This window comes from Tachysurus fulvidraco, chromosome 9 (genome assembly GCF_022655615.1).
Source record: "Tachysurus fulvidraco isolate hzauxx_2018 chromosome 9, HZAU_PFXX_2.0, whole genome shotgun sequence".
In the NCBI taxonomy this organism is placed as follows: Eukaryota; Metazoa; Chordata; class Actinopteri; order Siluriformes; family Bagridae; genus Tachysurus; species Tachysurus fulvidraco.
In genome coordinates, this window is record NC_062526.1 from 14,581,409 (window position 1) to 14,608,873 (window position 27,465).

At 39.2% G+C, this 27,465-nt stretch overlaps 2 protein-coding genes across 3 annotated transcripts; one reads left to right on the plus strand and one right to left on the minus strand.

Annotated features, from left to right (window-relative positions):
- Positions 1-48: 48 nt before the first annotated feature.
- iscu (iron-sulfur cluster assembly enzyme) lies at positions 49-1,983 on the minus strand. The gene is made up of 5 exons (XM_027139460.2): positions 1,828-1,983; positions 1,304-1,417; positions 1,107-1,217; positions 920-998; positions 49-776 (listed from the first exon to the last, which is right to left on the minus strand). Exons 1-5 carry the CDS (start codon positions 1,927-1,929, stop codon positions 688-690), a joined length of 495 nt encoding a protein of 164 aa, XP_026995261.1. The 5' UTR covers positions 1,930-1,983; the 3' UTR covers positions 49-687.
- Positions 1,984-5,238: 3,255 nt separating this feature from the next.
- Positions 5,239-27,334, plus strand: sart3 (spliceosome associated factor 3, U4/U6 recycling protein). Of its 2 annotated transcripts, none has more exons than XM_027141667.2 (19): positions 5,239-5,700; positions 10,537-10,663; positions 11,437-11,544; positions 12,085-12,269; positions 12,446-12,551; positions 14,083-14,207; positions 14,300-14,455; positions 16,052-16,190; positions 16,580-16,687; positions 18,078-18,155; positions 18,340-18,398; positions 18,613-18,722; positions 22,383-22,495; positions 22,777-22,853; positions 24,640-24,808; positions 24,888-25,333; positions 25,470-25,622; positions 25,784-25,959; positions 26,987-27,334. In XM_027141667.2, exons 1-19 carry the CDS (start codon positions 5,497-5,499, stop codon positions 27,177-27,179), a joined length of 2,832 nt encoding a protein of 943 aa, XP_026997468.2. In that variant the 5' UTR covers positions 5,239-5,496; the 3' UTR covers positions 27,180-27,334. The 2 variants fall into 2 exon arrangements, with proteins under 2 accessions (XP_026997468.2, XP_047674207.1); XM_047818251.1 differs by lacking the exon at positions 5,239-5,700 and adding an exon at positions 5,780-5,798.
- The last annotated feature ends 131 nt before the right edge of the window (positions 27,335-27,465 follow it).

Sequence of the window (27,465 nt, forward strand, 5' to 3'; positions counted from 1 at the left end):
TAAATATAGATTTAGTCGTTATTCTGCTGAAAAACAACCCAACAAATATTGTTTTTATAATTTGTTTAAGCTTTAATAGTAGAATACAGCATTTAATTATTTTGTTTAGTTGTGCGTATATTAATAATTGCCATTTTTACAGGACATTTAACATAAACAAATATACATTTTTTAACAAACTGCCTCTGGCCTCATTCAATGTGTTATTATTAAGAGATGTGTTCTGTTGTGATGTTCATTGAGTGCCTGAGGACAAAAACGGTGAAATGCTTTTCTAAGTTACAAGTGTACTAACACTAAACAGCTCATATTTTTTTGGTTTTGCTGAATCCCTGCTGTTTCGCTCCATGGATTAATAATAATAATAATAATAATAATAATAATAATAAAACAAAAAAACAAAACAGAGGAATGCCTCCATCTTTGTGCGTGATTCAGAAAGACATCAAGAAACCAACCACATTTTCACATATCAATCCAAAAAACAATAAAAGCTTCCTCTCAACACCACAGCAATCATGACAATGCAAACATCTGAAACTCCTCAGCAGAGGTTACACACACTCAGCAGTAGTACAGAAGGATAATGTTACTTTAAGGATATGTTTGGTTTTGGGGAGCACAGCATGGGCTTAAAGATGCAAAGATGTTAAAGCATTTGCTTGCTCTCGAGATTAATTATGCGGTTTAATTATTAGCCTTCAACACTTTCTTCTCATCCTTCTGTTTTAGTTTGTAGTCCGCCAGCGCTGCCTTGATGGCATCCTCTGCAAGCACTGAAGTAAAATAAACAGCAATGTCAACCAAACCAAACTCTGTTAATAATGAAGTGCTGGTGTAATAAGTATATAATAAATAAAGACTACAGATAAACTCAGTTATGCCACTGTGTGTTGATTGAAGCTTTGCTAAAACTTACTAGAGCAATGAAGCTTTACCGGTGGAAGACACAGTTCCTTGGCGATATCGGTGTTCTTAATTTCCATAGCTTCAGCAACCTAGTGTAGCGAACATTAGAAATAGAAACACACACCACATATGCAGTTGAGTGCAAAATGTGTGATATTCTTTGGATAAAACACACATAAATACACAACAGGACATACCGATTTGCCTTTAACCCATTCTGTGGCCAGGGAACTTGAAGCGATTGCTGATCCACAACCAAACGTTTTGAACCTGGCATCCACTATCTTTCCCTCCTCATCAACCTGAATCTGTTAATACAAAACACTCCTGGTCACGTCCACAAGCACACAAAACACACAAAAGACCAACAGTAAGATGTTCAAATTCAGCATACCTGAAGTTTCATGACATCCCCACAGGCAGGAGCTCCTACTAAACCAGTCCCCACATTCTTCGCCTTCTTATCCAGAGAGCCAACATTTCTTGGGTTTTCATAATGATCCACCACCTTCAAAATATTCATCAGGAACGAACAGGTTAATAAACGATGACAGTGAAAAACGCAACGCCGGGGGGGGGGGGGGGGGTTCCATTATATAAACTGTAATAAATAAAACCGGGAATAATTAACAGAATTTACAGAAAACCCGCAAAAGATTATCTCCAAAATTATACGCAATATTTTATTATATTATATAATTGTAATTTATGACCCTATGTACTTTTGCAAATGCTCTGGATGCTAACTACAGCTAGCTACAGCTAACTGTGGCTAACTGTGGCTAACTACAGCTAGCTACAGCTCCGTGACGCATCCTGAAAGCTACATAACAGTTCAGCTCAGCATCGGTTCTAAAAGTTCGTTCTGTCAAACGGAAAGCCAAGAATAGTTAAACATGCACTTAAACATTCACTCACTTTTTTGTGGTAGCAGCAAACAGTTGTAATCTCCGGCGACGTCAAGCTTCTGCCGACAAACGCAAAGGACGCGAAACAATTCCTGACCGACCCCAGCGCCATGTTCGTAGTGACGTCACCACCAATGTGTACACCAATAAACAAACGATTCCCGGAGCGTGCAGCAGAGGGCGCTGCGGAGATTTTATCTTTTTTTTTTTTTTTTGAGCCGACTCACATTCCGATTAGAGGTGTTTTAGGAATCGAAAGAGTCGATTCTCCAGAGTCAGTTGTACCAACATTCGGTTCTTGATTACAAAAATAAAGCTTGAGACGTGAAAATCTGAACAAAAAGGTCTGAACTTACGTACAAACTATACTATTACTGCTGACAATAAGAATAAGGTATCTTTACAAATTTACAAATACAAAAAAAAAAACTTTCTGAGATTTTCCCTTGCTGCCATGCAAGGAATCCCAAAATCCTGTCAGCATCTCTTTATACATCTCCTTATACATCTTTTCATACAGAAAAATATCTCATTGTGAGAAAATCATCTCGTAATTAACGAGACACAAATCTTCATAGTTTTAGTATGTTTCAAACATCTCAATCTTATAATAACTTGACAAAATAATACATCTTATAGTAATAGCCTTATAGGTCTTCATAGAAAATGCCAAATGGCACATGCCAAATGGCACAGACCAAATGGTTGTCATTTTTGATTTAACCACCATTAGATGTTCATGACAATGATAAGCACATTAATGTTTTACATATACTACAATCTCTAGATTTCAGAATCTAGAGTTCACATCTCTGAGGATCTGTCCTGGCAGCAGAACACTTCAGCTCTGGTTAAAAAAGCACAACAACGCCTGTACTTCTTGAGAAGTCTCAAGACATCTCATCTGTCCCCAGGGATTTTAACGAGATTCTACCGCTGCACCACTGAAAGCACCCTGACCAACTCCATCACTGTATGGTACAGAGGCTCCACTATGTGTGAACGTAAAGCCCTGCAAAGGGTGGTCAAAACCGCCCAACGCATCACTGGCACCCAACTACCTGCCATTGAACACATTCACCACAGCAGATGTCTGCGCAGTGCTCACAACATTATCAAGGACTCTTCACATCCCAGTCATAAACTGTTTAACCTTCTTCCATCAGGAAGGAGATACAGGAAATTATGCACCAGAACCAGCAGGTTCAGGGAAAGTTTTTTCCATCCACCATCACACTACTGAACTCTACACTACACCGCTAGATCACTACAAAACAAACTCAAAACAAACCACTGTATATAACCTTTGTACAGTACATGTACATATTACATAGTATATCTTTTTTACTCCTCATTACAGCTGCACTATTTTTTTATGTATTTTTATATCATTACTGTACATTCTGCCCAACATTTCACATTCATCTATGTTATTTATATATAGTAGACTGTTTATTCAGCTTGCTAACTCCTTAAATGCCATAATCTTGTAATCTTGTAACCTTTCACTCTGCACATTCCTCTTCAATGCCATAGCCTTAGAACCATTTCTGTAATTCTATAATATTTATTTACTGTATACGCTTTCATATATACCACTTGCTGTAAATATGCTATGTATTTATCTGCACTTTTGCACGACTGCTACATTTTGCACTTCTGGTAGATGGCAAACTGCATTTCGTTGCTGTGTACCTGTACAATTCAATGACAATAAAGTTGTATCTATCTATCTATATCTCACAAACCCATCTGGAAAAAAAAAAGTTAGGAGACCATTGCAAAATCGGTTTATCTAGTTTTACTATTTATAGGTATGTGTTCAAGTAAAATGAAAATTTTTGTTTTATTCTATCAGGTGACAACATTTCTCCCAAATTCCAAATAAACACATTGTCTTTTAGAGCATTTATTTACAAAAAATATCAAAAATAACGAACAGAAAAAAACCTTGTTCATTTGTAAACAATTAATTTGGTGGAATAAACCTTAATTTCAACTTTTTATGTGTCTTGGCAATCTTTCATATTGCTGTTGGTTGATTTTATGCCACTCCTGGTACTGTACAAAAATTCAAGCAGCACATTTATGTTCTATCACTTGTGACCATACATCGTCTTCACAGGGTGGACACTTTTCAGAGGATGGACAGGTCTGTAGATTGGACTCGCCATAACATTCTTGTTCTTCTGGAAAATCCAATCCTTAGAGTTGGGGAATATTGTCAGAGCATAAGTAAGCAACTTTTCTTCCAGGACAACCTTGAATTTGGCTTAAATCATACACCCTTCACAAAGATGAACATGCCCGATTCCAGTTGGTCAGCAGCAGTGGACCTCAAGCAACGTGGATTGCGTGCCTCTCCTCTCTTCCTCCAAACTCTGGGATCTAAAACTGCTCTAAAACTTTCCGGTATATGGCTGCATTGACCTTGGACCTCAGAAAACACAGTGGACCAACACCAGCAGATGACATGGCACCCCAAACCATCACTGACTGGAAACTTTACACTGGACCTCAAGCAACGTGGATTGCGTGCCTTTCCTCTCTTCCTCCAGACTCTGGGACCCTGATTTCCAAAGGAAGTACCACTCAGCAGAAGTCCAGTCCTTTTTGTCTTTAGCCCAGGCGAGATGCTTCAGACACTGTCTGTGAACTTCATGCTTCCTGCTGCAGATTTCATTTTCCAACAGGACTTGGCACCTGCACACAGTGCCAAAGCTACCAGTACCTGGTTTAAGTACCATGGGATCCCTGTTCTTAATTGGCCAGCAAACTTGCCTGATCTTAACCCCATAGAAAATCTATGGGGTATTGTGAAGAGAAAGATGCGATATGCCAGACCCAACAATGCAGAAGAGCTGAAGGCCACTATCAGAGCAACCTGGGCTCTCATAACACCTGAGCAGTGCCACAGACTGATCGACTCCATGCCATGCCTCATTGCTGCAGAAATTCAGGCAAACGGAGCCCCAACTAAGTATTGAGTGCTGTACATGCTTATACTTTACATGCTCATACTTTTCAGTTGGCCCGGATTTCTAAAAATCCTTTCTTTGTATTGGTCTTAAGTAATATTCTAATTTTCTGAGATACTGAATTTGGGATTTTCCTTAGTTGTCAGTTATAATCATCAAAATGAAAAGAAATGAACATTTGAAATATATCAGTCTGTGTGTAATGAATGAATATAATATACAAGTTTCACTTTTTGAATGGAATTAGTGAAATAAATCAACTTTTTGATGATATTCTAATTATATTCTAATTATATGACCAGATGTCAGTGGTGTCACTTTTAACTAGGTGTTTTTCTTCACAGCTCTTACAATGTTTCTGACATCAGCTGTTGTTGTTCTCTCTCTCTCACACACAAAATCCTTTTCATTTCACTATGCTGAGTTGACTCCAGATCGAGGGCTGGTATCGAAGAGTCGACTCTGCGTTCGACTCTCAGCGCTGTTTTGATCCACCGTTACAGTTAGTTTATCACATCAGTGTTACAACTTTCATTAGCAGAATGTTAGTGATTAATGACCATCCTACGGTATTTTAAGTAGATATTTCATTACATAGGTTCAGGAAAACACAACTGCAAGACTGGTTTTTATACGTAATTCATTGGATCAGGCTGCAGCTCGTGCACGCGCATCCTGTTACCAGGCAGATCCTCGTAAACATGGCGGAAACTGGGCACGAAGCTGAGACGCTCTTAGCTGATATCAAGGAGGAGGAAGAAGAGGAAGCCGAGGAGATGGAGAGAGAAATTGAGTCCGGAGAAGAAGAGGCAATGGGCGTCGAGAATTCTGAAGACGAAGAGGACGACGACACGTCTGAGGACGAGCGAGAAAATGAAGCAGAAATCCAGCGCTTGGAGGAGCAAGTAAGCTAAGCTAGGCTAGGCTAAGCTAAGCTAACTAGCCAGTCTACTGCTATGAGAATGAATGGCGAAGACCTAGCTAGCGTGCTAGCTTAGCCGTGGTACGCAGTTAAGCATATAATAAAAAGTCTCATTGTCACATTCTGTTGGTGTAAGTGACGTCTTTAATGATGGAGATATTTTGTTACAGTGTTCCCTTATTAAGATTTGGAGAAGCGACAGCTGGTAGTTAGCAACAGTTTATGTGTTAAGTGTCTCAGTCCAACTTCACTTTGTCTTTTACAGCAAACGAGCAAATATTTACGTCGACAAAACGCCCACCTGTAAACATTTAACAATCTGCAATTGGTATGTAAAATAAAATTGTCTATGTGAGTTATATAGAGTTATATAAAGCTGCCTAGCTGATCAGCCTGTAATCAAACTGCGCGCCATGTCGTGGGCGTGAAACACAGCGCCTTCTCATCATAACCCACAGCAGCTGCGTGTGGGAATTCACTAGATATTTAACTGTGTATTTGATCAAATTAGCCAGTCAGTGAGGTGTGTGGACACTTTAGTGCAGGGTGAATTAGCGGACATGTTGCGCAATATCCTTGGATGGGGCGCGTTGATTGCAATAAAACTATGAACGTCGTTTTTGTTTCTTGTGGTAAAGCTTCGTGTTGCGCCGTCTGACGACACCTACTAATTTGCATATCAATGTATTCATCGTGATCATTTGCATATCAAATCACAAATGAAAGAACATAAATATGTAAGATTTTCGCATATTATTATTTTTTTGTGTGGAAAGAAAACAACTTTGGTCGTGGCACCAGACAGAATCTATACTATACTTGACTATAGTTGTAATACTATATTTATTTCAATGCTTGTTCGAATAACCTGAAAGATATGTAAAACAAGCCCAAGTGTATTAAGTGGCTGAGACGTCCCTCATTTTATAGACTTTTAACTTGATAGGATGCTGTACATCTGATAGGCTGTTGTACTGGGGTGGAGCTGATGGGACAAGATCATTTAAAGGTGCATTAGGAAAAAAATTTGTAGAGATTAAATCTCTAATGGTTAGGTGGGTTTAACATCTCCATGGTTCCTGCCCACACTTATGAAGCTCTGCCCCGGGATCTGCAGAGACCCATGGATTGATTTTAAATTGAACACTAGGATGATACCTAAAAACAAGCAAGCATTCTGGACTGGAGGTCATTTTTCCAGTCAGTTTTTCTTAGTGACTTAATACACTTTTGCTATGGCCATATTCTAAGTAGGGATGCACCGATCCGATATTTTGGATCGGTATTGACGCCAATCCAAGCATTTTGAGTGAATCAGGTATTGGTGGTGGGTGACCAATCCAAATCCGTTACCCATGGTGGTTGATTAATGAACAGCAAACATCATAGACTATTGCTTGAACTTATAAGAAAAAATACACTAATATATTAAATTGCATTAATGAAAATAAATATAATACATTTTATAGGAAATCTGTCTGAGACAGACAGGCATGTTTAGCAGGCACCCTTTCCATTTACCTCAGCGTGTTAAACATGTTGCTCATTTGGAAGTATTTTACGCTTGATTCAGCACTGCAAATTGTAATGTCTGTAAAGCCAAAGTTTCAAGAGGTGGATGTAGTATTTCGAATTACAATACGACAAATTTAATCAATCATTTTCAGAAGCATCATGCAAAAGATGGAGTTTGCACAAGTTAAGCGGAAAAAGGATGATCCGTCAAAGCAGATGACCCTGACGGATGCTTTTCAGAGTCAAAAACAAATGGCACAACAGAGCGCAAAACTGTAAAAATAACAGAAAAGCTCTTGGAATTCATTGTTCTCGATGATCAGACCCTCTTCATTGTGGAAAACATCGGTTTTTGTCACCTCATGGAACATGGTATAGTTTGCCATCTAGAAAGTACATTTTTGAGATCGCTTTGCCTGAGCTGCATTCCAAAGTTTCCTCTCACATTGCAGACAAATTAAAAGATGTACAGTCCTCGAGCTTCACTACAGATATTTGGAGCTCCAACGCATGCCCCATGTCTCTTATAAATTTAACTGCACGTTGGATGGCTGCAAGTTATGATTTGCAAAGCGCTGTGCTACACGTTAAGGAATTATAAGGGTCACACATCAGCAGTGCGATTTCAAGGCTTGCTGTTTAATACATTTTGCATTGCGTTTCAAGAGTTCTAATTTAAGATTCACTTTAAAATATTGCCTTTTCTTCAGAAAACAATTTAATTTAATAATTGCATATGTATAGGGGGGCACGGTGGCTTAGTGGTTAGCACGTTCGCCTCACACCTCCAGGGTTGGGGTTCGATTCCCGCGATGCCCGATGACGCCTGAGATAGGCACAGGCTCCCCGTGACCCGAGAAGTTTGGATAAGCGGTAGAAGATGAATGAATTAATGAATGAATTGCATATATATATATATGGTTTATATTGTTATAACACTAACTGTTAAAAGTACTGTTTGCTACTGCTTTAATACTTTTTTAAGGTTTTTTGTGTTTTCATTTTTCATCCAGTATTGGTCAGTATGTCGTTGCCAGAAATAAATAAATCTTAATAACTAAGCGAGTTGTATACATTCTTTAGTTTTAAAGGTAGAAAAGAAAACAGATGTCGGATCAGTATCGGCCGATACTGGCAAACTCGGGTAACGGGATCGGAAGAGAAAAAGTGGTATCGGTGCATCCCTAATTCTAAGCTATTCGTTGTTTTTATGTTACAATCTGTGATCAGTGATTGGTCGTTGGGAAGCAGTGGTGATTGCACAGCACAGTCAGGCATTACACACTGATGGTATGTCAGGTAAGCCTGCTGTCTCAGCTCTTATAACAGAGGCTGTAACGTGAGCTGGAGAGCCATATCAAGTTTAAGGTCATTAACTTCTGCTCAGAAAGTCACAAGATTTCTTAAAATGCTACTTTTATAAATCTATCAATAATGCCTCTAAATTGTTCTTCAGATCTCTGCTCTTTGACTCGATCATTCTATCTTTGCAACATTATGATCTCAAAATGTCTGTTTCATTTATAAGGATGTAAATCTGCACAATTGCCATATAGAGATGACGAGAGATTAGTTCAAGGGATTTGAATATAAAAATCGAGCACCTTCTGACCAAACAGATTTGAGAATTTATCTCTGTGGCATAAATAAACATGACTGTGCTCTTAATATTTTAATTGGCTGTTAACAAGTCTCTCATCTAATATTTCCAAGTTCTCTTTCTGACCTGCTAAGACAATCAGTGTAGCTCTAAAGAGGCGCGATATAGCTGTGTACACCGAACAGTAGATAATAAAGTTATGTGTGTAGGTTTCATAGTTGTCCTGGCGATTATGGAAGCAGCAGCTGCTTTGAGTGTGAATCCTTTATAAAACACATTTTAGGCATGTTTAATAGCTGGTTCAGGTCTGTCTATTTTATTATGGAACGTATCTAAGGAACAGTGGGTTAATTGGCATGTATCATTCACTCGCTGTTAAACTGGCTTTTTACTTACTACAATCTTTTCAGGAAGAAGCCAGGACTAAAAAAAAATCCAAACATTGTATAATATGAGATTTCACTGATGAATGGTACAAAAAGTTACTCACTGCTCCCTTCACCTTACCTTTCAATCTTGGTCAATACTTGGCCATGTGATTGACAAGGAAGAGAGAGTGTTTCGTCCCTCCCATCCACTAAATGTTAGAGGTTATTTATAGAGTGCCATTAAGCAAGGAGAGTTTTGATAGAATTAGCATGAGTAGTGAGACTCCTGACATGGAGATGTTTTCTTTTCCTTAGTCCTTTCATTTACAGTATTTATAATCTGATAATTTTTTTTTGGAACAATATTCATTATGTCTTGTTTTAATCGCAGTCATGCACATAATTTGCACCCAGACATGATGACCAGCATGTATTATCTGTAATAAAGCCTTGGGTTCTTATCTATTATTAATTTCATTACACCAAGAACCTGTTTTCTTTGACAGGGTGATTCTTTCATGCGCTTCAGATTTCACTAAACAAACACAAATCTAGACAGGCTGCACGGAACCATGGGGTTGAATTTTAATCATCTGATTTGTCTTATGGATCGTTTTCTTGTCAGATCACTTAAAGGTTAAAAAGTTTATTTATTTCAGATTTGCACACAGATTTGATGAGAAAACAGCTAGTCTTATTTGTCTTCTCTGTTTGGACTAAAGTAATGGCATCATATCAAAGAAAAAACATTCACACATACAGTGATTTGATCACTGCAGGTCATCAGTTGCTGCACATCGAAGCGTTACACCTACTGGTTGCCATGGTGGTGATAATCAACCTTACCGGAATTGTTGTTAACCTTAATTTCCAGAAATTTCCACAGGAATTTGTTAAAGTCTGACATCTGAGTAATTGCTATATTTTGTGTGGGCAGTTTGACTATTAATATGCAATTATAGACTAATAATCTGCTTCTTAATTCCCTCGTGTTTATTAATGTCCTCCGGTAGCCTGCTGTTCAGAGACATCATCACTAATTCAGAAGTAATTAGTAGCTATTATTCAGGAGTCCTGGTGGCACAGCAGGTGGTGACACATTGTAAGTGCCAGAGTAAACAGATGTGTATCTCATGCTCTGGTGGGGAATATTTCTAGAGTATTTGTCTAATGTTTTTACCTTAACTTAATAAGTCTCTCTTATGATTCTTAACTACTTAATATTTTTCAGATGCATCTAATATGGTGACGTGTTAAAGGCAAATCAAATTCTTTTCCAGTCTGCAGATGGTTCTGTATTTTCACTAACATCTGTACTCTATTTGTGACTTTGCAGCTGTCGATCAATGCATTTGATTATAATTGCCACGTGGACCTGATCAAGCTGCTGAGGCAGGAAGGGAAGCTGTACAGACTGCGCAAGGCCAGGCAGAAGATGAGCGAACTCTTCCCTCTTACTGAAGGTGCAAGTTGAATCTTTTCTCATTAATTGGGTTATTTTAAGTAAACAACTTTTGATTTTGAAATGTATGTTATTTGCTCTCATATTTAATAAATCACATGTTTGTAAAATGGCTTTTGTATATTTTAGGTGTACCAGCACAATTCTTTTGGCAGCTTTTGAGCTCCAACCTCATTTTGATCCAGATAACACACATTGTAATAACAAACAAGTGCAGAAGGTTTTATTTATGTAACTGTTCATTTGTTTGGCACATGGCCTTTGTTATTCTCGCTCTGTGAACTTCAGTGACCTGACCGGTCCTTTTGTTACTGTGAAAATAAATTTTTTAAAGGACAAACTGTTCTAGTGATTTGTCGGGAATGATAAGACTGGAGTACCATTAGGTTTATATATAACAAAAATAAATTAGTGTCTGTCTGCTGTACTTTTTCTATCCCTGTGGGTGGTAGTAGCTTCTATTCCTGTCTATTCTGCTAGGCCAATGCTTGATGCAGTCTTTTATGGTGCATTCATTTAATGTGCTCCTGGGACTCTGAGTCAAATCTGAACCTCGCAAAAATTATTCTTATTTTCAATTATTCTTTGCTGGTTAATGAGAGTTCATGATGAACAGTTAACATAGAGCAGGAGTCAGATGAATGAAAAAAAAATGCTGCCACAGATCATTTTTAGCTGTATGACATGCACAGACTTTAATTTGTGATCTGGTGAAATCTGATGTGTTGCATGTTGCTATCCTTCACTGATGCCATGTTCTGATTGGCTGTGCAGAGATCTGGCTAGACTGGCTGAAGGACGAAATCGGACTGATTGAGGGCGACGAGGCAGAGCGCGAGAAAATCTACGAGCTCTTCGAGAAAGCTGCAAAAGACTACATCTGTAAGTGTAATTGTATCCTTACAATCCCTTTAAAATGTCTGAATGAACAGCAATCTGACTCACTCACTCATCTGTAAGCAATACATAAAACTCTTTCAGTTTTTACATTTTTTTGCCTTTATTTTTACTCCCATCTGACAGTCACAGAAAACAGCTGGCATGTTGGATATAACCAGCCTATTAAATTCATTGTCTGTGGATTTATTACATTTTTCTCTACATTTTTGATGATGGCAATAGAAATTCCATCAAAAAAAAAGAAGAAAAAAAGCATTCATGTTGCTCTGCTCATGATAGACCAGATGGTATAGTACAAAAGAAAGAAAAATCCTGGACGGCTTAACTGTGGTAGAAAGTGTAATGTGGTCCCAAGGAGAGGCTGCTGTTTCCCAGACAGCAGACAATGCAAATATAAATAGAACACAGAGCTTTTCAAGACATTTCTTACAGAAATAGTGTGACCGTGCAGGAGGAGGATCCTTGCTCTTTATGCGTGGTGTAATTTTGTGGCCTTATTTGTACGTGTTGTCACTCCCACAGGTCCTGATATCTGGTTGGAGTACGCTCAGTATTCTATAGGCGGCATGGGGGCAGCGGGAGGCATCAACCGGGTGCGCACCATCTTCGAGAGGGCGCTAACTGCCGTGGGTTTGCACATGACCAAAGGTGCAGCGCTCTGGGAGGCCTTCAGGGAGTTTGAAATGGCCATCCAGTCCACCCTCCAGGTACGGAAAACCTGTTGCTTCTGTTCTTAGTGTAGGTGTGCACGAAGTCCTTCACTGCAAGCTTTGTGTACCAAAAAAATGTTTGGATAGAAGTGTACCAGTTTTTATAATTGTGCAAAGATCCTGGTCCCTGCCACGAGCGATTAAACATTAACACACGTTGCTATCTGTTACAGCCTCCTCCTGGCAGCATCTCGAGTCCTGAGCAACAGGAGCAGCTGACCGTGCAGCTTCAACGAATCCACACACTCTTCAGAAGGCAGCTTGCCATACCTCTAATGGGTAAAGAGGCTACCTCCCTTTCTGATTACTTCACATCGGGGGATTCCTATTCCTTTAAAATTCTCGCTGTCTTTTACACACAGCCACATCTTATCTCTGTCTTCCTGCATGTCAGTGTCTTACTCGTATTGATAGAGTTCATCTGCTTCTGTCTGAGAGAATAATGAAATAATGAAGCAGTCTGGACACCCAAACAGAGCTATAGTTACATCCCTGTTAAATATAATGCATTGGCTTGACCATCTAAACCGGCCTAAGACGAAGCTGAAGTCTGGAGAAACTGTGACTCAGTGACACAGATGGTACACAGAGGAGTGAAGAATAAAGTAGAATAAAAATTGTTCCACACTGAAAACTATTCCATGTTATTAGACTTTCACTGTGAAAACCTGATGAATCATAAGTGTGTAGCTTTAGTTTTTTTCTTGCAAACCTTTATAAGCCCATGTGCTGTAAAGATCCAGGAGAACTGCTCACCCACTCCAACTGTGCCTAGCCAGATTGTGTGTGTGTGTGTGTGTGTGTGTGTGTGTGTGTGTGTGTGTGTGTGTGTGTGTGTGTGTGTGTGTGTGTGTGTGTGTGTGTGTGTGTGTGTGAGAGATGTGTGATTAGAATGGAGAAAGCCAGAACTGCTTTTTCTTTCGCTGAACAAAGCCAAAACACATATTCCGCTCCTGAGCATCTTGGCTCGTGTTTCTTTGGCTTTTAAGCTCTTTTCTAGGAAATCCATATCCCTGTATGGCCGCAGAGACCTGTTTGGTGCTGCTGTGTTTCATATGAATTTGAAATGAGAAGGAGAATGGTACTCACTCGCAGGTTTAAGCTGACAGGAATCTCAGTAAATCTGTAAAGCTCTTATTGTGCATCTCAGTATGCACAATACATCAAACCTTGAGGTGGATAAGCAACAACCACAGATGATCATGTCAGGTTCCGCTCCTGTTATTCAAGAACAGGACTCTGAGGATATCATGGACCCAAATCAAAACTGGACAGTTGAAGATCTGGTCTGATGAATCTCTATTCCTGCTGTCGCATGCAACACTTTCTCATGCACATCCTGCTCCTGGAATTATAATGGTATTGGTAATGTGTTATTGGCCCCTTTATATCAGTTTAGAACCTTTTAATTAAAAAAAAAAATCTGAATAGAGTACCTTTATGGGTGCAATGTACTCCTTTTTCAATGCCAACTTCTAGCATGACCGTGCACCATTCCACAAAGCACAAAGCATCTTAAACGGGTAGAAAATGTCAAATATATCCACACTTTTAAAACAAGTTAATTATGATTAAAGGTCCAGTATGACAAAATTCCCTGAAAACCATTTTTGTTTAATATGAGCTGTAAGTGAGTTGATGGATCATGGTGTAGCATGACGTTAGAATACATAAAAGCTCATTGAGTATAATTTAATGTGTAGAATATTAAAACTCTGGGAGATTACTGCCTAGTGAGATTCCCTGATCCTAAAAACTTGAGTGTAAACATTTTTGGGTGTATGTTAAGTCAGTACATTATAATATGCAGATATGGAGAGCACGTACAACGAATACTCTGACTGGACGGATGAAGGTGTGCCAGAGATGGTCGCGCAGCACTACAAGCGAGCTCTGCAGCAACTGGACGCTCGCAGGCCTTATGAGGAGGCCCTGGTATAACACATGCGCATCACACGCATCGTAATTCAGTAAATGAAACCATTGTCCACCGTGTCCACATATCTGTTCTTCTATCTGCACTGCAGTTGGTGTCTGAGCCACCGAAGCTGGCTGAGTACCAGAGTTACATCGAGTATGAGATGAAGGAGGGAGACCCTGCTAGAGTTCAGATCATATTTGAGAGAGCGCTGGGGGAGAATTGCTTAGTTCCAGACCTTTGGGCTAAATATACTACTTATCTGGTAAGTTTTAGAACCTGTAGAGTTTATACACACAAAAGATGCTTTTCAGAGACTCTTTTTTTATACACATTTACTATTAAGATTTTACATATATCATCAAATGACAAATCCAGCCACAATAGAAGAATGCTTCTAATAAAGAACCTATTACTAAGCTCATCACATCCACACTATTTACTGTACACCAACACCCCCATTTGGTATGCCAGGGCTTTTTTATGCAATAGATTTTATTTATTTATTTATTTGTTTTTATTTATTTATTTATTTTTATTTATTTATTTATTTATTTATTTATTAATTAAATCGTCTGCTGCAACTTGCACAATTTATTCAAGAGCTTTTTAATGACTTGCTAATGAGATGCACTAAACACGGACGGCCCATTAGGGGTTTACACATCCATTAGCACAGATGGAGAGAGCGGAGGACGGAGTAAGGGATGACGAAGAGAGCTCTTCAGGTAAAAACACTTCCCTAGATGAATTGAGGGAACACTATTCCGTGCTAAAGAGAGAGAAGACACCAGAAGTTTTATCCGCAAATGTTCTCTATTGGCTGTTGTAGTGCATTAAATGTAAATGTCTAATTAAATCCACTGTTGTATATGTGCACTCTAACCAGAATAAAATGCAGCCAGCTGTGCAGAACTGAATTATATTCCATTTTAAAGTTAAACACACTGATGCTATTATTTTTATTTATATATATATATATATATATATATATATATATATATATATATATATATATATATATATATATATATACATATACATATATATGTATATATATATATACACATATATACATATATATGTGTATATATATATATATATATATATATATATATGTGTGTGTATATATATATATATATATATATATATATATATATATATATAATGTGTGTATGTATGTATGTATATATACATATACATACATACATGCACACACACATATATATATAGCTTATAAAACAGTATATAGGTCAGACTAATTTCTGGAAATAATAGCCGCCTTAGCACATTTGTAAAAAGTTTTAACTTTGTTGTGTGCAAAATATAGGTCAAATAGTTCAAAAATTATATGGAAGAATCACGTTTTCCCTGTTAAATTCAGCAGACCTTAGATGTGCGTGCCAGTGTGCAGACACACATACTTCTGTAGTGTTTCTCTGGCAATACGCATTGTACTGGCCTGTCAGACGTATTCAGTAACATGAGGAAGATGATGGAAAATAATTTTGGTTGTGTTGTTGCAATTGCGGTCTCCAGAACCCTACGATGTTTTTGAGAATTGGATTTTTTTTCAGAGACAAACAACTTTGTCACAAGACTAGAGGGATGCGTTCCAAGAGGTTTTTTGATGTCTTTTCTGAAAAACTGAGTAGTTGGATTGGAATATTGAGACTGGTCCTAGCAGTTAAAAATCCTGGAAAGTGATCATGAGATTAGTGAAATGTAAATTGTAAAATTTGCAATAAAAAAGCCTGTGTAAACTGATTTCCTTGCAAATCAGTGACAGTAAATACAATCATTTAATTAGTGTATTTTATAAAATTACATAATTAATGTCATTTTTATGTGGTTCCTCCAGGATCGGCAGTTGAAGATCAAAGAGCTGGTGTTGTCCTGTCATGAAAGGGCTGTCCGGAACTGCCCCTGGACCATGGGCTTGTGGAAAAGCTACCTGTTGGCTCTGGAGAGACACTGTGCAGAGCATCACATAATCTCTGGTACTGGATACAAAAGACAGAAAACAATAATATATAGACAGGTGAACATGTAAAGGGAACAGAAAGGTGCTGGGACACCATGAGCCACCAGAAGAGTATTCTCTGGAACTGTACTTAAGTGACAAACGTTATTTTTCTTTTTAAAAGATCTTAGTGATTTGATGATGATCAAACCATTATGTTAGCCCTTGTGGCCTGGGGATGGGGCCGCCTATCAACCTGAAAGAGACCACGCTTATCTGGATAGAAATGTTTGTCAGAACTTAAATGATTACTTTTAAATTGCCACCTGTCTGTGTATGTGATAACAATACGAAGCATATTAGTGGTGACATTTCCAGCCACACCGACTGAAGTGGGTGTCTTACTTTAGATTTGCTTTTCTGTAGATGTGTTCGAAAAGGCGCTTAACGCTGGCTTCATACAGGCAACCGATTACGTGGAGATCTGGCAGTCGTACCTGGATTACCTGCGGAGGCGCGTCGATTTTGGCAAAGGTGAGTATACGACTTTGCCAGTGTAATAAGTACATTAATGTTATAGCCTTAATGTTGATTGACCAAGACATGTTCAGTGTCTGAGCTCTACAGATTTTTTTAGGATACGAGAAACAGAGGTGTGTCTCACTTTCTCATGTAGACCATTTTATTAGCAATTCCTTTTATTCTTTGGCACATTTTGCTCTCATACCAACTGCTTGTGCCAATGTACATAATGTGTTAGAGCTAAGCAAGAGGCAGAACTACAAATGTAGTATTACACCCGTTGTTTGAACAGAAGCAGTGTTTTCTTCAGTGGTTATACATTATGAAATGTTTGGAGTGTTATAATTCTTCAAAAGCAGAAATGTAGCAGAAAGCTGGATAGATGTATTCAGATTTCCACTTTGACTGCAAACTTATAAATCTCTGCTGTTTTACAGTGCCTGATGAATTCTATGAAATTAATGCAAGTACAGTATTTTCCGCACCATAAGGCGCACCGGATTATAAGGCGCAGTCTCAATTACGGGGTCTATTTCTGTACTTAACCCATACATAAGGCGCACCGCATTATAAGGCGCATGCTAAAGCATACGGTCTACAAAAAAAAGGTAACAGAAACAAAACTGAGTTTAGTTGAACTTTATTCTACTATTTAACAATACACGCACATTATTTTTTAATCAATCTTCTCCCACAAATCCATCAAAGTCCTCATCAACTGTGTCTTCTTAACTTGGCGCAGTACATTTTCTTGCTTCCTCCACTTCCGAGCTATAGATACATTGATGTTCAATTCTTTCACAGCTGCTCTATTCCAATTTACAACTGTGTAACTGATAGCCTGTAGTTTGAATTGTGCCTCGTAAGCATCTGATTTTTATTGGCGGATGGCAAACCAACTTAAGGAGTGTGGAGCACATAATGGTTAGGAAGAAACAAATGTTGTTTTGCAACATAACTGTAGTATACCTACCGGAGGCGTGGGGAAGGTAAGCATACGTACTGTACGTATTTTGTAATGTTCTCTGATTGGTTTATCGCTGCCAGCGTCTGTAGTGTATGTATTACATCCCTGTGTTGGCGGGAAATGGTCCGACATTCAATCTAGCGGAGCGTTTACTAAAGTCGCACAACAACATTTTTACAGATTTTGGAACTCGGTGCACACACAAGGCGCACCGATTTTTGAGAAAATTTAAGTCTTTTAGGTGTGTCTTATTGTGCGGAAAATACTGTATTTAGAGTAAATCGTATTAGTGAGCTAGACTTCCTTTAGTTATACACATTATAGTCCCATAAGTCTTGGCTTTATGACTACATTAAGTGCACATTGGATAAAGCTTCATATATATTAGACATTTTAAAGGGTTATACTGTTTATTTGCTGGTTAATTTATTACAGAAGGGAGCAGAGAGCTAGAGGAGCTGCGGGCAGCTTTCACGCGTGCTCTCGACTACCTGAAGCAAGATGTGGAGGAACGTAAGTGTCGAACTGTGTGTTAATCCAGCCTTCATCTTCATTATGACAAACCAAACAAGGTTTTATTTATCGAATTGTTTTTAAATGCATATACATACCGTCTCTTAATCACTGTAATGACTCTTACTTGGTCTCGGTGTAGCTCATAATTTATTTTAATTTACATAATTTACAACTGTTACAGGGTTTACAGAGTGTGGGGATCTGACCTGTACAATAATGCAAATCTGGGCCAGGATAGAGGTGAGCACAGGTCACACATCTATAGAGAGTAATATTTACAAAGGTATTGTTACATGTGTTGATATTTCTATTATATTTTTTGATTTCTCATCCAAATCATCTATGCACAATGGTTCTGCCAGCCTTGCAGCTGTGGCACATCAGCGAGTTTGAACTAGTCTGTAATTTGACCTCCAGCCATTTTCTCTACTTTACTGTTTGTTCTCTTCAACAGGCTTTGCACTGTAAGAATATGCAGAAAGCTCGAGAACTGTGGGACAGCATCATGACGAAAGGAAATGCTAAGTACGCCAACATGTGGCTCGAGTACTACAATCTGGAAAGGTCAGTATCTTACAGTGAAGATTTTCATCACCACATGATTTTTCAGCATGTAAGCTGCAGGCAAAAAATTCGAGTACACAGCACTGCCATATTACTTTTCATTACCGTTGACTAGGGTTGCAAATGGGCAGAAAGATTGCAGTAAATTTCCGGAAACTTTCCACGGGAACTTAATCTGGGGAATTTTGGAAATATTCCAAGTTGGAAACTTTATGGGAATTTATGGAAATTTACAGGAATTTATGGGAATTATTTGGAAAATAGGGAAATTTATATAAACTATATCATATACAAACATAAATAAACATTTTGTTTGGTCATAAGCAGACATGCATGCAAGGTAATACAAATTTTAAAAATGATGTCTTGACTGATTTAATTGTGAGTAGAACTTTAATTGATTCTTTCATTGAGTAACACAAAAGCATAATAAACATTATTATGCTTGTAATTAAACATAATAAACTTACTCATTAGAATAGATTACAGCAATCATAGTTAAATATGTTTATTACAATTAAGGTAGTTGTTAAGTTTAGGTATTGGGTACAATTAAGAATGCAGAATAAGGCATAAATATGTGCTTAATAAGTACTAATAAATAGCCAATATTCTATTAATATTCATGCTAATAAGCAACTAGTTAAATGAGCCTAAAATAGTGTTACTGTGCACGTTATGGAAGAATGCAAGTACATGCAGGGGGTTTGGCCTCAATGGCCCTCCAGTAAGCAGTGTGCTGTGTGCAAGTGACCAATTAATGCAGGGTACAAATTCTTGTACATTAAATCTTGTTGTTTTAAATTTAAGCACATTTAAGTTCCTTGTTATGGGCAACTCTGCATTTTCTTAAATTCCCAGTTTATTCCCATATATTCCCCTTAATTCCCATGGAAAGTTTCCAGCCTTGAAAATTCCCGGAATTTTGCAACCCTACCGTTGACCAAGCTGGTGTTATTGAAGTGTTTATTTTCTGGATTTATCTCTGTGGTGATGAGTGAATATTAAGTCATATCTGGTGTAAGAAATAAGTGTGTGAAAATAAGACGATGAGGGTGAAGATCTTAATGAAGAAATATAGCTGCAAGCAGCGAGGGCGGGCCCTCGCACGTTTTTTTATCGCTATACGGTGGGCAAGTGCATCAAGTGGGTAAATATCAGTGGACTATTTTATGTTGTTACTGACCCATTTGGGGACTGTAGGTAAATGAAACCCCACATTTTAGACAAACGGGGGCGCTAGTGAGCCATTTAAGAGACACACCTTTGTCTGACCTTTTTGTCCACACTTAACAGCCGACAAATGTGATGTATGTGTCAAATTTCAAGTTAATCTAAGCACGCCAAAAGCCTTAAATATGCTTGAAATAAAAATAAACTTTGACACGATGCCATGGCAACAGTGCTTGAGATATCAAAAATCCGTTTGCAATTTCGCATTAGATTGAATCGCATGAATCCTCTAGGAGGAGTATTTAAAAGTTCATTGCATGCAACTGTGAAAAAATCCACCTTGGTGACTGACACACTTCCTGTGGCCTGTTGGTGGCACTATACCCAGGACTCACACTAAGCACATCGATGCGATCGGAATCCTTGGACGAACATACACACCGCATGTCATCACAATAAGAAATTTTTTGCTTTAGATATTAGACTTTTCCTGTTTCTTTGAATTCGCCATAACGCCATAACTTAGTCGCCTCGCCATGGCAGCACCGTTTGAGATATCAAAAATCCCTTCGGAATTTAGTGCAACGTCTCGGCATCATGATCACTACGTTTGGTGTCAATCGCACGAATGTCCTAGGAGGAGTATTTAAAAGTTCACCACATGCAACTGTTGTGACTGACACACTTCCTGTCGACTGTTGGTGGCGCTATGTCCGAGATTCACAATAGGCACATCGATGCGATTGGAATCCTCGGCCGATCATACACACCACGTGTCATCCCTATAAGACATTTTTTGCTTTAGGATGCTTTCACACCTGCCTTGTTTAGTTCGGTTGAATCGTACCAGAGTTCGATTGCTCATTTGGTGCGGTTCGTTTGGGCAGGTGAGAATGCAGCAATCAAACTCTGGTGCGCACCAAAAGCGGACCAAACAAGAGGTGGTCTCAGTACGCTTTCAAACGCACTCCGGTACGGTTCGTTTGTGGTGAGAACACGGTCCGAGATCGAATAGACCTAACTGCAAAAAGTATTGTGCATTTTGGACGAAACCAGCTGCCGTAGTGGGTCGTTGGCAATATTTTCGGAAGATGAGCATGTCACAGTTTCGCAAAAGTAATGCTCGCCGCCTCCTGAAGTGTCTTACGATGCGTCTTTGCATTGCAGTGCATTAAAAATTATATTTTCAAGCCGCATCCGCGCTTCATTCTGAAAATTAAGACTTTGCATAGAATGCTGTATACAAGCGATGTAGTAGATTACAACCACGAACATAATCGCCGCGCGCAGCCGTCTCTCCATGGTGTACTGTATGCTTTATTTACCTGTATTTTCCTCTTTTTTGTTTACTTCCGGAGTTTCATTGAAATTTCCCGCACGTTTATTCTGACCAATCGAGAAGCAGTTTAGGAAATACTCTCAAAGACATGTGGCCAATGAGTGATGTGGATGTTATCACATGACTGCATTTTGGTTCGTTTCAACTGGTGCCGTACAGAACGATCAGTGTAGTGTGAAAAGGAACCAAAACTGCTAAAAAGCTACAATGTATCATTTTTTGCTTTTGGTCCGGAAAAATGAACCGAACTATAGGTGTGAAAGCACCCTTAGATATTAGACATTTCCTGTTTCTCTGAATTTGCCATAACTTCATCGCCTCGCCATGGCAGCACCGTTCGGGATATCAAAAATCCTTTCGGAATTTAGCAAGTGGAATGTCTCGGCATCATGTTCACCACGTTTGATGTCAATCGCATGAATTCCCTAGGAGGACTACTGTACTTAAAAGTTCACCGCATGCAATTATGAAATAATCCAAAATGGCCGACTTCCTGTTGGGCAGAGCTCATAGTTTAGAGCGCGAAAGTTGTTCGGGTCGATGAGATCTATATGCGTACCAACTATCCTACATGTGCGTACATAATTGCCCGATCTGTGCACAAATGTTTGTTTGTTCTGACGTGTGTGCCAGATTTCAAGAGTTTCCGAGCATGTTATTAAGGGACCCCAATTGGCCAATGTGTGGAAAAAAAATTAAATAAAATAAACCTGAGCAAAAACAATAGGGCTTCACACCATCTGTGCTTGGGCCCTAACAAGAAGTTTATTCCAGTATAGCAGTGACAAAATACAAAGTACTTTGGGTTCATCGGAGTCAGTAAGAACCCTGGACAAATCATGCTCAAGCATTTTATACCGTTTTATGTCTTTTAAATGTTAATCATGGTCATCTACACCTTGGCTTGGTATTGTTAGAGTTATCAACCAAATGGTCACTTTAAATGGTAATCGTGGTCATATAGACCCTTTGTTAGTGGCGATCCTTGATGTCCTGCTGCCGCTCTCATACTAACGATTGAATCAAGTTTATTCATTTAATAAAGTTCTAAACTTATTACCTTATGATACGTAAGCCTTTTTAGGAATGAGCTCTTTTCAATGTGGAATCTGGGTGCAATTATCTGTAATTTCTTACACTGGCCACAGGTCTTATGGAGATGCTGCACATTGTAGGAAGGCTCTTCACCGAGCAGTGCAGTGCACGTCAGATTATCCAGAGCATGTGTGTGAAGTGCTTCTCACGTTTGAGAGGGTTGAAGGTAAGTGCTACAGCACTCAACACAAACTTCAAGCTGTTTCAGCTAGACATGAATTATCTCTTTTTCCATCCCTTGATTTCTCATCCCTTGATTTCTCACCATATCTCATTTATCCAGTTCTCTTCTCATTTATGCTTTTCTTGTTTTCTTTTCTTGATTTGGGTCTCTTCACTTTTTATTCCTCTGGCAAGTAATTAATATAATTGTTTTCTTTCTCCCTCTTCCTTCTTTCCTGTGCTGCTTTCCACCTGTGTCTAACGGCTTATTGTATTCATCGGCAGGTTCGCTGGAGGACTGGGATGCTGCTGTACAGAAGACAGAGTCTAGACTGAATCGAGTGAATGATCAGAGAGTCAAGGCAAGTCTCCTCTTCACCTTATTCACTTGTTCACTTTAGAAAATGACTTATTTGCATGTTACTCTTTAAATCATATTCCAGCCGCTATTAGAGGTTTATCATAAAATAGCTTGCCAGTCTCATTTGTATGACCTTTTGTTTTTGTAGTATAACTAAGACAAAATTCAGTATTTCAATTCAAGGAGCTTTTATTGTCATTTCAACCATATATTGCTGAAGCAGTACAAGTGCCCCTTTTCCATCGAGGCAGTTTGAGTGCTGGTTCAGTTCCAGAGCTTAATTTAAAACCAGTTCTTCCTTTTTCGACACCCAAAGCACCGACTCTGAACCAGGAAAAGTGGTTCTTAAGTAGCACCAAAACATTACTGGTCTAGACTTAAGAACTGTGGGGCTGGGGTAGGGCTATTGTTAGCGCCTTTGATAATGTACCTTAAGTATACTAATGTTTAATACACTTTTTCTTTACCACCATACGATCAATTATCAGCACACATGATAGTAGGTAGCTACATGCTAAGGCGAACCTTTTTCTGTGTGTTAATTATGAAATAATGTTATCTACTTTCCGTTATTCTCGAGTGCAATTATACAAATTACATCGAGCTATTGGATTCGTCGTGTTTGGATGCCAGTGTAGGTTCACAAGGCCATGAGCATTAACAGTAAAGCAACATCCGTCATTGTTGATGTTGTGTTTGTGTTTGCTGCGCTGCGCTAGCGTTGCTGGGAAAGATGAGACGTATACAGTGATGTAAGACTTGGTTCTGTGATGGCTCTCTAGCCGATGGAAAGGCAAACCGGTTATTAGAAGGCTCGCCAGAGGAACCAACTTCGCACCAGCACTAGCTCTGAACCAGTTTCTTCAGGACAAAGCTACATAAAACAACACAGAGCTTAGGGCCTTGTCGCATAAAGTGCAACAGTGAGAGATAAAAGACAGTGCAGACAGACAATACAAAACAGTACAAGACAAATACACAAAATAGCGTTGACCAGTGTGCATACTGTATATTATAAAGTACATTGTGCAACTAGAGCAATTGTAAACATGTTCCAACTTGTTTGAATATGTAGTAGCACCAGTTTGTTGAGGTGTAGAAATGTGGTGTGCAAAACAGCAACAGAGTAAGTGTTTGATTTGTACAGTCCAGTGTAGTAGTTCAGTTCAGTATAGTTCAGTTCAGTTGTTGAGGAGTCTGATGGTTTGAGGGAGGAATCTATTGCACAGTCTAGTTGTGAGGTCCCGAATGCATTTTCCAGATTGTAGGAGGATGAAGAGAGTGTGTTTGGGGTGTATGGGGTCATCCACAATGCTGTTGACTTGGCGAATGCTGTGTGTATTATGAATGTTGGTGATCGAGGGAAGAAAGACGCGCAATCCAGACAATGATTCAGCCGCTCAGGATGCTCTCGAATCTATCTCTGTTAAACATGAGCCAAGTCTTCGTGAAAATAAAGACACAGCCATCTCTAAACTCTTGCTGTGCGGTCCGCTTGAGTCAGATGTAGTCCAGAGCAAACGTTAGAAAGTAGGATGGACGGGTGAGCAGCTCTGCACCTGCATTAGTACAAACACCACACTTCTCAGAACTTAGCGATGCTAAACCTGAGAGGCAGTGATAAGGATGAATGGCAGAATTTTTATACAAGCAGTGTCTGATCTGTTTAATATTCGGGGGAATCATCTCTGAAACCATGTTTGTGCTGCGAGCATCTTTCTCCCAAATGTGTCAGATGAAGGTACTTTACACATTAGGTCTTACATCTGATCTGCAATTCTGTACAGGCAGCAGAGAAAGAGGCCCTGCAGGTCCAGCAAGAAGAAGAGCGTGTCGAACAGCGTCGGAAAACCAAGGCCGAAAAGAAAGTGCAGAAAAAGAGCCAGAAAACAAACAGAACAGGAGACAAAAGGAAGGCAGAAGACATGGTTGAAGATGAATGGGGAGAAGAGACTGGTAAGGATGGTAAAAGAATGCAGTTTAGAATAAAACTTGTTTATTAGTTCATTCCTACACTTGTACATGAATTTTCCAGAGCACAAGAGACACAGAGGTGAGGACGATGCATCTGAGGAGCAGATGGAGACAGAAAGCGGATTGTTCGGGCGCCATATTCCTCCGCAAAACAAATCAGAGCCTTCAGCTGCCCGGAAAAACCAGCAGGTGGTGACAGAAGTAAAAAATACAACGTCTAGAATGCCAGACGAACGCAGTGACTCAAAAAGCGTGTTCGTCAGTAATTTAGCCTTCAATCTGGACGACCCCGAGAGCAAAATGAAGGCTGCGTTTGGGAGCTGCGGCACCGTCTTGCAGGTACGACCCGTGTTTACTGCAAAGGGTGCCTTCAGAGGATACTGCTACGTACAGTTTGAGGATGAGCTGGCTGCTCGGGAGGCGCTCAAGCTGGACAGGCAGGAAGTGGATGGACGTCCAATGTTTGTGTCTCCCTGCGTAGACAAGAGCAAAAACCCTGATTTTAAGGTACATATTACACTTAAGTTTAAGGGATGTGGAAAAAAAAACCAGACCTTTTGATTGGATCTTTTGTGGCTTAAAATTTCAATGAATCCACTTGAATTGCCAGTTGAATTATTTATTATTTCTCTGCTTTTGCCAGATGTTCAAATACAACACATCAATGGAGAAGCACAAAATCTTCATCTCGGGGTTGCCTTTCAGCTGCACTAACGAGATGCTGGAGGAGCTGTGTAAAGAGCACGGCACGGTCAAAGCCGTCCGCCTCGTCACCAACCGCTCCGGCAAACCCAAGGTGGAAAAGAGTTTTATGGCTTTGTTACCACAGTTGATTGAGATGAATGTCTGCACTGTGCTTCTGTTGTAGTTGTATTTGAAGTCTACAACTGCTTAATGCTTCAGTAAATTTTCGAACATTTTTGTAGAATGAATGTGATCTGTGCTTGTGTTCTGCAGGGCCTGGCCTATGTGGAGTTTGAGAATGAGGCGCAGGCGTCTCAGGCCGTGTTAAAGATGGACAGGACGAAGCTGGAGAATCACACGCTCTCTGTGGCCATCAGTAATCCTCCAGCCAGGAAGTCAGAATTCACACCAGCGCTTGGAGGCATGATGCCCCGGCAGATTCAGGGCATGTGAGTACAACAGCACCTCCAAGTGGAGGGTTATGGATTTCTCACTGTTAACACTGATGTGTTGTAGAAGGTTTAAGATCCAGATAAAATGTGATGTGACACCCCAGCAGATTTCCAGTGACTACATTTTTTGTTTTGTCTACATTATTTGGAATGATGCATATTATTTATCTGTTTACAGACTCGTACATACATGAACTAGAGCATGAACATGAATTCACTATAATCAAAAATGATCAGAATAGTCTTCTTTATTATAGATAATAGATAGAATATCCCCTGAAATTTTATTCACACATTTTTCACAGTCACATTTTTGCATGTTGATGTATTGTCTCACCTCTAGGTATAACTGCATCAGCTCCTACTTTTTTTTCCTGTGTTGTGAAGCTCATGAATAAATAGATAAACTTGTCATGTCCTCAAAAGACCACAGTTTCCTCTATCCTGTGAGCAAGTTTTACACACTGGAGACTCCTCTAAAATTTTCTCACTGAAAACCACTCCATATCACACAGGTTATTACTATGAACAACAGTTGTACTTGCTTTCAGTACCCGAGTAACTGATTCTGTAGCAAACTGCGCATGCAAAGTTGACTCGGCTGTGCGACAAGCAGCCATTAACCTAAATGCAGCATGTTTTCTCATGTCCGCAGGTTCAAGGAATTAATTGTGGCCATATTTTGCACCTGTAACCAGTATACAGTGTTCTAAATCCTTCCACCGCAAAACAGACAACACTGAGTACGACGTCTACAGGAGCTTTTTTTTTTTTTTAATGATTAATGAAATGTTCCTTTATTTTGTTGAATTTAACAGTTTCCACATCAGAGATAATAAGATAGTAACTCGTCTTGATTTTGTGAGCTCATTAAGCTCCTGTGTTAGTTTCCCTAACAAACATATTGGCTTGTATATCAGAAGAACATAGAGGTTTAACAACATTAAGACTTTTTTGATGGCTTTTTTAAAAAAATTTTTATCCCAGGCAACTTTTTAAAATCGCGTCTTTGTTCTGATTTCAGTCGTGGAAAAGGCCGCACGCAGGTGTCTTTACTCCCTCGTTCTCTGCACCGTCAAAACACACCACAGGCGAAAACAGAGAACGGCACTGCAGCCAAACAGCAGGATGGCATGAGCGACGGTGTGCAAGCTGAAAACCCCACGACGAAGCCCCTGTCCAACGAGGATTTTGCAAAGATGCTCCTGAAAAAGTGAATAAAAAAACAAAACCAACCCGTTAACTTGCCTTGTGTCAGAAGCCATTCTGTGTCCTAAATGCGACTGAGAGGAAGGAAAGCAGCGCTTTACATCATTTGTCCTGTAAATACACAAACTCATCCATGTTCTATTAAAAAAAGGTTTTAACAAGATGTCCTTGAAACGAGTGCTTCATTTTTTCTTGGGTTTGGAAGAAAAATAATGTATTTTCTTTTGTACTTTGTCAAGTAATCCATGTGACCCTTGTTTTGAAATTAGGCATATGTAGGACCTTAATATTTAC